This window comes from Cherax quadricarinatus, chromosome 52, assembly GCF_038502225.1.
Source record: "Cherax quadricarinatus isolate ZL_2023a chromosome 52, ASM3850222v1, whole genome shotgun sequence".
Classification (NCBI taxonomy): domain Eukaryota; kingdom Metazoa; phylum Arthropoda; class Malacostraca; order Decapoda; family Parastacidae; genus Cherax; species Cherax quadricarinatus.
Genome location: NC_091343.1, coordinates 31008652 through 31022958, shown reverse-complemented (window position 1 = coordinate 31022958; position 14307 = coordinate 31008652). Strand labels below are relative to the sequence as shown.

The 14307-nt window shown below is 37.5% G+C and overlaps 1 protein-coding gene across 1 annotated transcript in view; it reads right to left on the bottom strand.

Annotated features, from left to right (window-relative positions):
- LOC128694087 (uncharacterized) overlaps positions 1-14307 on the bottom strand; it is a 74538-nt gene that overhangs the window by 27209 nt on the left and 33022 nt on the right. The window contains exons 2-4 of the mRNA XM_070096003.1: positions 8364-8629; positions 5308-5334; positions 1-44 (exon numbers count right to left, since the gene is read on the bottom strand). The exon at positions 1-44 is cut by the window's left edge and continues 67 nt beyond it. Of these exons, the coding sequence (XP_069952104.1) occupies positions 1-44; positions 5308-5334; positions 8364-8629 (337 nt within the window). The remainder of the gene's footprint in view (positions 45-5307; positions 5335-8363; positions 8630-14307) is intronic.

Genomic DNA, 14307 nt, shown 5'->3' with positions numbered 1-14307 from the left:
GCCAAGATATTTCCATCCACTGGAGCCAGCATCAGTGTGTCCATCTGTAAATGTGATTAAGTAACATATATCTAATATTGAGCTGACCCAATATTACAATTCTGCCTTCAGCAGTCCAAAACTCAAGGAATATGACTCTCTCCTTAGGACCATGCTAGAAAGTGTAATGAATATTTCCCTTGAAGATGGACAGTGGTTGCAAGCCTCACTTCCGGTCAGGCTTGGAGGGCTGGGAGTACGCAGATCCTCCCAGATTGCTCTACCAGCTTTCCTATCCTCTTCCATAGCATCAAACGAGTTGATAAGTCAAATTCTTCCTGATACCCTCAGTGACTCAGCAGGAATAGAAGGCCCTAGCTATGCCAGTGCCATCACTGAATGGGAGACTCTTGCTGCTCCAGCACCAAACCCTAGTGCAGCACTGGCTCACAAACAGTCAAGCTGGGATGGCCCGATCGCTGAAAAGGTGCTTGCCAACATGCTTAGGGCCGCAACATCAGATAGGGAGACTGCCTGTCTCCAGGCTGTGGTCACACCTTACTCCGGGGACTTCCTCCAAACAGTTCCCATATCGGCAATGGGAACGCGACTCGACCCTAAGACCCTCCGTATTGCAGTGGCTCTGCACCTTGCTGCCCCAATTCACACAGAATATACGTGTATTTGCGGCGAAGCGCAAGCAGACCAATACGGTCTACATGGTCTTAACTGTTCCAAAACCAAGGGCTGGCATGTAAGACACAATGAGGTCAACGACATCATTAAGAGAACACTTGCTACAGCTGGATGCCCAGCCGAGAGGGGGCCCCGTTCACTAGCAGCCAACAATACCCACAACCCAGCAAACCGCCCCGACGGGATCACCATCTATCCTTGGAAGAATGGCAAGCTCTTAGCATGGGATTATACCTGTGTGTCCACACTGGCTGACACCTATATCCATCACAGTGTGGGGCGACAGGGAGGAGCTGCTGACCACAGGGAGGAGTACAAGATCAGCAAGTACAGGGACATAAGCCAACAGTATCAATTTGTCCCAGCGGGATCAGAGACCTTGGGATCATGGGGAAAAATTGCCACACGTTTCCTTAAAGAATCGGGTTCCAGACTCATCGACACCACCAGGGACTCAAGGGCAGCCACTTTCATGTTCCAGTGCCTCAGCATGGCCATCCAAAGGGGAAATGCTTGCTGCATACTTGGCTCACGTCCGGCCTCGGAGGAGCTGGAGGAAATTCATGATCTTTGATACATTGTGCCATTGTATTCATGTTTATGTTTTACTGTAAATGTATTCTGTTTATTAATAAATGTTCACATAGAATATAAAATATAGGGGGTGGTAGGAGAAGAAAATATTTAAACAGCTCCGGGGAGAACCTTGAGTTTTCCCTGAGTTACGTTTATTGTCTTCTCTGAGGATGAGGGTGCCCATTCCAGCTATAGAGGTGGTACTTCCCTATATAAATAAATAAATAAATATATATATATATATATATATATATATATATATATATATATATATATATATATATATATATATATATATATATATATTATATGTCGTGCCGAATAGGTAAAATTCATCAATTAGCAAGAACTCATTTAAAATTAAGTCCTTTCTAAAACTTTCTCTCAAACATTTAGATATTTTTTTTTCATTATGTTAATGTAAAAATTAAGAATTTTGTACCAAAAGAACCTTAGAAAACTTGGTTTGAGAATAGAGAAGCAAAGATTTACAAGAACAAGGTTAATAAAAGTGAAAAATTATGAAAAAATAATATGTTCTGAAACGAATTTTATTATAATTTATATGGTGGGAACAAAGTATTATAATTTATATGGTGGGAACCAAATATTATAATTTATATGGTGGGAACCAAGTATAATTTATATGGTGGGAACCAAATATTATAATTTATATGGTGGGAACCAAGTATTACAATTTATATGGTGGGAACCAAGTATTATAATTTATATGGTGGGAACCAAATATTATAATTTATATGGTGGGAACCAAGTATTATAATTTATATGGTGGGAACCAATTATAATTTATATGGTGGGAACCAAGTATTATAATTTATATGGTGGGAACCAAATATTATAATTTATATGGTGGGAACCAAATATTATAATTTATATGGTGGGAACCAAGTATTATAATTTATATGGTGGGAACCAAATATTATAATTTATATGGTGGGAACCAAGTATTATAATTTATATGGTGGGAACCAAATATTATAATTTATATGGTGGGAACCAAGTATTATAATTTATATGGTGGGAACCAAATATTATAATTTATATGGTGGGAACCAAGTATTATAATTTATATGGTGGGAACCAAATATTATAATTTATATGGTGGGAACCAAGTATTATAATTTATATGGTGGGAAGCAAATATTGTAATTTATATGGTGGGAACCAAGTATTATAATTTATATGGTGGGAACCAAATATTATAATTTATATGGTGGGAACCAAATCTTATAATTTATATGGTGGGAACCAAATATTATAATTTATATGGTGGGAACCAAATATTATAATTTATATGGTGGGAACCAAATATTATAATTTATATGGTGGGAACCAAATATTATAATTTATATGGTGGGAACCAAATATTATAATTTATATGGTGGGAACCAAATCTTATAATTTATATGGTGGGAACCAAATATTATAATTTATATGGTGGGAACCAAATATTATAATTTATATGGTGGGAACCAAATATTATAATTTATATGGTGGGAACCAAATATTATAATTTATATGGTGGGAACCAAATATTATAATTTATATGGTGGGAACCAAGTATTATAATTTATATGGTGGGAACCAAATATTATAATTTATATGGTGGGAACCAAGTATTATAATTTATATGGTGGGAACCAAGTATTATAATTTATATGGTGGGAACCAATTATAATTTATATGGTGGGAACCAAATATTATAATTTATATGGTGGGAACCAATTATAATTTATATGGTGGGAACCAAATATTATAATTTATATGGTGGGAACCAAATATTATAATTTATATGGTGGGAACCAAGTATTATAATTTATATGGTGGGAACCAAGTATTATAATTTATATGGTGGGAACCAAATATTATAATTTATATGGTGGGAACCAAGTATTATAATTTATATGGTGGGAACCAAGTATTATAATTTATATGGTGGGAACCAAGTATTATAATTTATATGGTGGGAACCAAATATTATAATTTATATGGTGGGAACCAAATATTATAATTTATATGGTGGGAACCAAGTATTATAATTTATATGGTGGGAACCAAGTATTATAATTTATATGGTGGGAACCGAGTATTATAATTTATATGGTGGGAACCAAGTATTATAATTTATATGGTGGGAACCAAGTATTATAATTTATATGGTGGGAACCAAGTATAATTTATATGGTGGGAACCAAGTATTATAATTTATATGGTGGGAACCGAGTATTATAATTTATATGGTGGGAACCGAGTATTATAATTTATATGGTGGGAACCAAGTATTATAATTTATATGGTGGGAACCAAGTATTATAATTTATATGGTGGGAACCAAGTATTACAATTTATATGGTGGGAACCAAGTATTACAATTTATATGGTGGGAACCGAGTATTATAATTTATATGGTGGGAACCGAGTATTATAATTTATATGGTGGGAACCAAATATTATAATTTATATGGTGGGAACCGAGTATTATAATTTATATGGTGGGAACCAAATATTATAATTTATATGGTGGGAACCGAGTATTATAATTTATATGGTGGGAACCAAATATTATAATTTATATGGTGGGAACCAAATATTATAATTTATATGGTGGGAACCGAGTATTATAATTTATATGGTGGGAACCAAATATTATAATTTATATGGTGGGAACCGAGTATTATAATTTATATGGTGGGAACCGAGTATTATAATTTATATGGTGGGAACCAAATATTATAATTTATATGGTGGGAACCAAGTATTATAATTTATATGGTGGGAACCGAGTATTATAATTTATATGGTGGGAACCAAATATTATAATTTATATGGTGGGAACCGAGTATTATAATTTATATGGTGGGAACCAAATATTATAATTTATATGGTGGGAACCGAGTATTATAATTTATATGGTGGGAACCAAATATTATAATTTATATGGTGGGAACCGAGTATTATAATTTATATGGTGGGAACCAAATATTATAATTTATATGGTGGGAACCAAATATTATAATTTATATGGTGGGAACCGAGTATTATAATTTATATGGTGGGAACCAAATATTATAATTTATATGGTGGGAACCGAGTATTATAATTTATATGGTGGGAACCAAATATTATAATTTATATGGTGGGAACCAAATATTATAATTTATATGGTGGGAACCAAATATTATAATTTATATGGTGGGAACCAAATATTATAATTTATATGGTGGGAACCGAGTATTATAATTTGTATGGTGGGAACCAAGTATTATAATTTATATGGTGGGAACCGAGTATTATAATTTATATGGTGGGAACCGAGTATTATAATTTATATGGTGGGAACCAAATATTATAATTTATATGGTGGGATCTAAGTATTATAATTTATATGGTGGGAACCGAGTATTATAATTTATATGGTGGGAACCAAATATTATAATTTATATGGTGGGAACCAAATATTATAATTTATATGGTGGGAACCAAGTATTATAATTTATATGGTGGGAACCGAGTATTATAATTTATATGGTGGGAACCAAATATTATAATTTATGTGGTGGGAACCAAGTATTATAATTTATATGGTGGGAACCAAGTATTATAATTTATATGGTGGGAACCAAGTATTATAATTTATATGGTGGGAACCAAATATTATAATTTATATGGTGGGAACAAGTATAATAATTTATATGGTGGGAACCAAGTATTATAATTTATATGGTGGGAACCAAGTATTATAATTTATATGGTGGGAACCAAGTATTATAATTTATATGGTGGGAACCAAATATTATAATTTATATGGTGGGAACCAAATATTATAATTTATATGGTGGGAACCAAGTGTTGATGAAAAACTTTGATCATTAGATTTAAAACTGAAGTTTATTTACTAAATTTGTTTAGCAGTATTCTCACTGTTGTTGTTTTACTTGTTTACAAGAACACTTAAAATTCCAAATTCATAGCATATAAAATCGTTAAATTTTCATACAAGTTAATACTTACACTTTAAAATAAGTCAACACTTACACTTCCAAATACTTTTCTAGAGAGAAGCTGAAAGTAAAGAAATATTTCATGATTAATTATAAAGTTTTCTGTAACTAGATATTGTAAATCTTTTCCTATACGAATCACTAGGTAAAAAAATATTATTATATGGCAGTGAAAGTGGTCAGGACACAACCTTATTACCTATCTCTTCCTTTCTACAATAACAACTCTCATTGGTTTTTCCTATCCTAGTCTTTGTTCCTCCTCGCTCTTTCCATCCCTCTTATTCTCTATCCTACACCAGTCCTCCATCTTCTTTCTATCCCTCTTATACTCTGTCCTATAACAGGTCTTCCTAAACCATTCTTGGTGTCCTTATTAAGTTATAACGAAGACAAATAATTTCATGATTTCTTTTAAAATATACGAGTATATGTAGCGACTCTGTTCTACTTTGCCTAAGTTCATTGTTGCTAAACCGTCTCAGTCACAAGCAAATCATAACAAGAAAGTTGAAAATTTCTCCTTCACTTGTTTTCAAGCGTCATCCTGAGAATCATTGTGTTAATAACGTTATAAATATAGGCAGTTTCATGAGTTGTTTCATATAGAATATAAAACATAGTGGGCAAAGAGGATCATCACATTAAAATATGTAATACAACGTTGCATTCTTAAGAAGGTCGCTGATTTAACATATAAGTTGCCGAGATTCATCAAGGTCCTGTGTGATGATCACTTCACTTAGCCATTTAATTGCTGTTCCTGAAAGGTATTGGGACACAGGATTATTTTCAAATATGTAATAAAATGAGAAAAATTTAATTGATTAAGAATAACATTGCTCATAATAAATGGGAAGTTCAGCGTCAAAAATCTTTCACGATTTATTCATAGTTTTTCTGAAATTTCTATAGAAGAATGGACAATTAATTTTACTAATCATAAAATCAATTTGAGACTCAGAGTTCATATTGGTTAGTTGACACCACATCAGGAGGAAGGTCTAGAATACCAGTGTTTGTTTCTGATTACACAACTGAAGGCGACATTTCAAATCGTCTAATGCGATATCCTCTGAATATTCGTTAATGTACCTCCCATTTCGGGATATTTCATCGGTCGCAATATCGAAATTGTCACGTGTGTAGATATTTTCTAATTTACAATATACTGAGCTAATAGTGAGAAACTGTGTAAATGGACTTTTATTAGATAATATCACATTTCCATATACTGATCATGCCCAGGAAACCTGAATAAAATAATTAGATTATTTTAGAATTGCAAGATATGAATATGAATTTGTTGAATCATTTGGAGTGGAATAACTGCATCCATTGTTTATATTTGATCAGTTTTTTTTTTTTTTGATGCTAGTGAATTAGATATGAATGTGTGCATCCGGTATGTTTATCTTATGACTCGTCTTGAAATGGTTCATGTCAAAATACCGACATAATGAATATATGAAGAAAACCATCCAGGAGTTAACTGAAGAAATACTGAAGAAGAGAGTCACTGAGAATTCAACTGCTACTTACCTCAGTTGTTTTAATTATAAGGCAGACAGGAAAAAAATCTGTCTATTTACTGATTATCTTCGGGTAAGATATATATCAATCCTTTGCAACGAACAAGATGAGATAGCTGGAAAAAAATAATGTCAGCTTGGCCAGGAAACAAGCATATTACCAAGCACAACTTCCGAGAGAAAACTAAAAATATCACTATATGACGAGTTATGTTATGACTAAGTACTACCATTCAAGTTATTCACAGTCACAGTGTAAGACGCACTCTGACGCTTAAGTAAACTGTAATGACTGAGAAATTATTTAGACGATATCTCTGCCTATGATAATTCTTTTGACGAACTTTTAATTATAATCCAAGCATTCATGTGCACACAAGACAAGCAAGTTTATTCAGGTACACACAAATACAGTTACACAGAATTTCGTACATAACAACATATGTGTAGAGAACCTGGGATAACCCAAAGAAGTCAGACAGAGTGACTTATTTCCATTGTGCCTAAAGCTATGTTTTATCATCTGAAAGAGTTGTGTGTGTGACCCGAAGAACTTGTAACGGATTAAGGAAATGTTCTCACCGGTTAACTAAAGGTAAGTTTGCTGATTTATTGTTAGGACTGGATTCCACAGTAACCTAATGAAAAAAACTGTACCACGGGCGGAGCTTGAACCCGCAATACTGAGTCGTAAAACTCCAGAACGACACGTTAGCCACTGGGCCAGCTGGCTACAATAAGATTCATCCATCAAGGTATATTTATACACCATAGGAAGGTTTACATGCTCACCATTGTGACCAGAAGTTAACTCTCTACTGCGGGTTCAAGCCCCGCCCGTGGTATGGTTTGTTCGTAATCGTGTCATTACAATTTCGTGAGTCAAGACACATTGTCAGTAAATACTGGTGGAAGCAGTAACGTCCATGTAGGGGCGGGAGGTAGAGAGGAAACAAAAAATACACCAGCAGTGAACGCAGCCACAGAAAACTCATAGCAAACTAAATACCAATTTATAATTAGTAACTTTTTAAAATGAATAAACAATATCAATATATTTTCCTTTTAAGATGGAAAGATTATTGTGTGTTTCATATGTATTAATATGTATTTCATAATTCTGGATAAATGATTACGTTTTATTTGCAGATTTCATTGAACATTTCACGTATATGAATATTGATTACAACTGGAAAAATCCTACATGATAACATATTACAAGACTGTAAATTATACCCAATAAACGTATTATGGTTATCTCTTTTATAAGATAATCTGTTTCACAATTTACGAAAGAAATTAAAAATTAACTAAAGAAATAAGGACTGAAGGGAGTGTTCAGATGAACATACGCCGAGACTGGAATCGTTGTAGTTGAACGTTAAATTCTAATATAAAACTAACAGCGTTATGCAAGTAGGTCGTAGATGGGTTACAAGTATGTCGTCCATACATGCTTTGCCTCTAAAAAAAAATACCATTTACCGCCTTTCTTCTTTTGTTTGCATTATTTTTCGCTAATATTATTAAAATGATCGAAAAATTTATGAAGCCTTACCTGTTTAGCAGCCATACACACCCAGTGAGGTGGTCCTACCACCAGGACACCCATGGAGTGTCGTGGCAGAGGCTCTCGCCCATATAAAAAAGACCAGTCTGTACTTGACCAGAGAGATGTATGCTTCTGTGTTATGGAAGAATCATTATCAGTCATCGGAGTATGAATGTTGTTTGTATCGTCGTATTCCGAAGTAGAGAGTGAATCCAGATACACCTCAGTTGGAACACCCAGTGACCACGAACCTCTCGTAAGATCGTAAGTGTCTGTACAATTAAGAAAATCATAACATTAATTTCACTATATTTACTGATCTATAATAATTTACAAAAACAGTTGAAAAAGAAAATTTGTCAAAACAGATTTTGTTGGGTAATATATATATATATATATATATATATATATATATATATATATATATATATATATATATATATATATATATATATATATATTTCAGAAGTTTTCAATAATATTACCAAAATAGAAGAAAATCCCAGAAAAACAATTAACTTCACTGTATTCAATAATTTTGCAAATATCATTCTGATCCTAACGAAAATGTATATTTCAATATATATTTAGTTGGATTAGGCTTATTTAAGTTGCGCTTGTAATAATGTTAGGCAAGTTTTCTAAGGTTCTTTTGGTACAAAATTATTAATTTTTACATTATCATATACGAAAGAAAATATATCTTTAAACGAATAAGAGAAAATTTTAGAAAAGACTCAATTTTAAATTAGTTCTTGCTAATATATATATATATATATATATATATATATATATATATATATATATATATATATATATATATATATATATATATATATATATATATATATATATATATATATATATATAATATATTATATATATATATATTATATATATATATATATATATATATAATATATATATATATATTATTGCCCTCTTATCCTCATTTTAACTTTACAGACTGTCGAGGTACAAAAAGGTGATTAAGTTCTAACTACTTTTATTGGGAGTCAAAAAATCATAAGTAAAAAATTATGGCCTTTAATATATTGTTCCTTAGAACATTTCAATAACAAAATATTAAGGTTTCCTCTCTTATGTTACGAGTGCGCAATTATATTTACAAATTACTATGTACAGGACCTTAAGGTTTCATTTCCGATGACACGGATGAAGCTGCTAGTTATTATGCAGTGGTTATCAGATCACCGGTGAAGGTATCAGATAGTTGATATTTGACGTAATACACGGATGAGTCGCCCACGAGCACCTAAAGTATAATCTAAGGAAATATGGCTCTGTAACAACAGAGGACTTCCAAGCAATGCACCTTGAGCTGTAGATCGCCTGCTACTGACTGGACTGGGGGAGGTGTGACCATTCGTCTTTCAACCCTTGAGTGGAGAGGACGTGTGCTGCTGCTGCCCCCTGGAGTTGTCTGGTGGCAGTATTATTTTCACAAACATGGCGCAGGCTAGCCGGCTCAGGGTAAATACTGTCTGCATTGAATTAACCAGTGGAGCTGTAACGGGGCCATCAATGGAGTTGCTTCTGCCTGCAATCATCAGAGATACCTACGGAATAGCCACTGAGGAGATTTGTGGACTTGCACTGAACGGTACGAAGAGGATTTTTGTAAAATTTAGTTCGGCGAATGTGTATGAGACAGTGGTGAATAAGTTTCAAGAAGTGGCCATACCAGTTAATCATGCTGTGACGGTGAGATTGCATGATGTATCCAGCTATTACACATGGGTTAAGATCATGAATGTGCCGTTTGAGGCGGATGCATCTGATATCCGGTTCACTATGTGTAAATACGGCACAATACATACGGTCACTGCAATAAGGTGGTCAGCTGGCCCGTATGTGGGGATACCTGAGGGCACATTCTCTGTCAAGATGACGCTCAGACATCCTATTCCATCGTACGTGGTGATGGAAGATTTCAGGACTCATGTTTTTGTGATATACGCTGGGCAGCGACGCACTTGCCGTTTGTGCGGGTCGTATGATCACCTGGCTGCGCAATGTGAAAGACGACGTGGTGATAAGGACCAGCAGCAACGAGATATGGAGGAAAGGAGAGAGGATCGAGATCAGCCGTATTCGACTCTGCCTCAGCAGAGTTTGACATGGAGTGAGGAGGTTGAGAGGGCCGAAGAAAAGGAGATGGCAGGGGCTACGCGGGGGGAAGACATCACTTCCCTGGACGTTGTACAAGTGCTGGATGAGGTCATCGCGGAAGTGAATGGTAGCGATGCGGAAACGTCGATAGTGTCGACGTTTGGGAACATTTTGGGCAATGAGCGTCCTTGTCAGGATGTTGGTACAGACCTGGATCATGGGTCTGCAGTTGAGGAGGGCGTGGTGATGCCAGCTCGGCCTTAAGTGTGTGATAAGGATGCCCAGTTGGTGAGAACTGTGGAGGTGGAGGTTCATCATGGCACTGCGCTGGATGACTTGATGCAGGTCGAGGGTACGACGCGTAAGCGCGCAGCAGTACTTTCTGATTCCAACGACGTGCTTACGCCCGCACAACGGCCTGGGAAGAAAACATGGGCGGATGCCATGCGGAGAGGTTCAAGTGGCACTCAGGGGCAGGGGTTGAGCAAGTGTGCCCAGAAAGGGGGGGGGTAGGGAAAAGGGTGCAATGAAACGTTCAGGTGATAAGTCGGTAGTGTCAAGAGGGAAACCCCCTTTGTCGGTTTTAAGTGCCTGATATTGAACATCAATGGCTTGAGGTCTCAGAGAAAGTGTGAGTGGTTTAGGGAATATTTGGTGCGTCATGATGTTGACGTTGTGTTCTTGCAGGAGCACAATTATAGACCGGGTTATGAGTTGAAGGTGGATGGATGTAATGTGTATGTTGAGCATGCAGTCAGATTGAAAGGAGGTGTGGCCATTTTGGTGAAAGAAACTAGCCCGTTGGTTGTCAGGCATAGTAAGGGGGGAGAGGGGAAGGCGATTCGTGTGGATGGGTTATGGGGTCAGGTACAGATGACGTTGGTGTGTGTGTATGGTCCGGCAGAGGGAGATGTAAGGGTAAAGAATAAATTCGTGAGGGACGTTCTGGTATATTATTTGCGTGGATTGCCGGGGGTTGCTGTGATAGGAGGTGATTGGAACTGTGTGATAAGGAGTAAGGATGTTGAACCGAGGGGGGCAGGGCATTGTTTGAGAATATTGGGAGAATTGTTATCCGGGGTAGGATTGATTGATGTTGGGGGAAGTGAGGTGGTGGAGCACACATTTATTAAGCGTGGGTATGCGGCTAGGCTCGATCGATTGTACGTGCCCAGGACAGTCGTAATACATAGTGTGAGGGTAATGGATGTAGTATTTTCTGATCACAGGGGTGTTTTGGTGGATATATGTTGGGAGGGGTTGCCAAGAAGGTGTAAGGGGTTTTGGAAGTTGAATGTAAAGTTGTTGCAGGAAGAAGAGTCTCGACAGTCATTTGTTCAATTGTGGGAGGAGTTGGTGGAGGAGGCGCCTGGGAATGGTGATCTGGTTAGTTGGTGGGACTGTGGCGAAATCTCGTATTAAGGAATTTAATATTCGTAGTGGGAGGGAATATACCAGGTTGAAGTATGGGTATCAATCTTATCTTGAGGGGCAGTTGAGAGCTTGCTACGAGCGTGGGAGTGCTAGTTATCCGGTGGACGATATTGAGGGATTAAAGGAGCGTATTAGGGATTTGCAAAATGAAAGATTTGATGGCGCGCGAGTTTTGGCTGGGCTGGAAGAGGTGTTATGGGGTGACAGGCCTTCGGCATGCGTGTTGAGGCGACAGCGTAAGAGAAGAGTGGCGACGGAGATGATGGGATTAACTGTTCATGTGGGGATGGAAGGGTATAGGGAGTGGCAGGTATTAGTGACGACAGAGGGTATGAGTGGATATCTAGATGCATGGTTTAGATGAGGCTTTAAAGATGAGGCTTTAAAGGAAATGGGAGGTTTTGTGCAATGTGAGATTGATGGTACAGATAGGGTAACATTAGAAGGTCCGATCACGGAAAGTGAGATTTCGCATGCTTTGTCTGGTGCAAGTTTAGGTAAGGCGCCAGGTGTAGATGGGTTGCCTAATGATTTTTACGTTAGGAATTGGGAAGTATTGAGAGGATTTTTAGTTAGGTTATTCAATGTAATGAAGGATGATGGGGAAATGAGCGAGCAGCAAAGGACTGCTGTCATGGTATTAGTTCCGAAAGGTGGACAGACTACGGTAGAGGATTACCGAGCAATATCGCTTATGTGTGGCGATTATAAGTTATTTGCACGAATTTTAGGGAATAGAATAAAAAAGGGGATAGGTAAAGTAATTGACAGAGGACAATATGGGGTACCGGGTAGGACAATGTATGATGGGCATGGAGTTATTAGAAGTTTTATAGAGCAGAGGGGGAGTTGGGGGGTGGTGGTGTTTTGGCATTGGATTGGAGAGCGGCTTACGATAGTGTAGAGAGGGAGGCGTTATGGAGGTTCATGCGTTGGCAGGGATTCGGGAGGGAAATTATATCTTGGGCGAAAACATTGTATCAGGGAGCATCTATGAGAGTACAGGTTAATGGAAGGCTAGGTGTTAACATTCAGATGGGAAGGGGTTTGCGACAGGGTTGCCCTCTGTCGCAAATATTGTTTGCGTGCCTCCAGGATCCCTTTTATAGGGCAGTTAGGTGGAGTATCGCAAGTGGAGGGGTTAGTAAAGAACGAGAGGGTCGGCCGGGTATTGTGGGTTATGTGGATGATACAACTGTATTGGTGAGGGATGAGAAGGATTTACACAAGGTAGGAAAGGTGGTAGATGTGTTTGGCGAGGCTACTGGGATGGAAATTAATGTGGCAAAGTCTAAGTATATGGACCTAGGCAATAACGTAAATAGAGGTGGAACTGTAGGGCGCGGGTGGAGTGTGGTGGATCAGCTCTTGATTTGTGGGATAGTGTATGCTAAGAATGATAGGGTCGCGCAAGAGGTCAATTCGATGCGCACCGTGGATGGGGTATTGAAAAGATTGGGTGGTTTGAGGACGGAGTAGCTAATGCTGCATCAGAGGGCCATTGTGACGAACGTCCTGTTGTGTAGCAAGATATGGCACGTGGTGGCAATATACCCACTGAGGCGGCGAGAGGTGCAACGGCTGCAACATGGGATTTTCCGATTTATATGGGGATCGGGTTGTGACTGGCTAAGTAGAGGGGTGGTGATGCTTCCCGTTAGCCGGGGGGGGGGCTTATACCTTCAGAAAAGCGTATGATGAGTATCTAAAACGCGGCTATTTGAGGGAGGTGGGGGAGAGGAGAGGGGGGCTAGAATGCGTATGGATATGCAGCGATGGTGGGGGGGTAAGGATTTAATGATTGGTGAGGCCATGTTGCGGGTTTTAATGATGGTGAGGGATCCGAAGTGCCTTTAAATTGAGGATTCTTGAGAGGGTGGGGGTGGGTCTGTGGTGGCGGCAGTTGAGGGGGCATATCCCATGTATGCGTGGGGGAATATCTGGAAATGTTTACGGCAATTGCGTATTAAACCAGGTGTAAGGGAGGTAATGTTTAGGTTTCTACATGGAATCTTGCCGTCTGGTGTTGTGTTATTTAATAGGAGACTAAGGGAGGGAGGGGAGTGCAAAGCGTGTGGATGTTCCGAGACTATTTTTCATGTGGTGTATTTTTGTAATTGTTTAGAAGCTGTGAGGGTATGGTTAGGTAGGGTAGTTAGGTTAGTGGGTGGGGAAGGGTTACAGGTGTTAAGGGTGTTAAGTTTAGATATAGGTGGGGTGTTAAGGGTGTTAAGTTTAGATATAGGTGGGGTGTTAAGGGTGTTAAGTTTAGATATAGGTGGGGTGTTAAGGGTGTTAAGTTTAGATATAGGTGGGGTGTTAAGGGTGTTAAGTTTAGATATAGGTGGGATGAGTCAGATGGTGGTGAATGCGGTTGTGTATG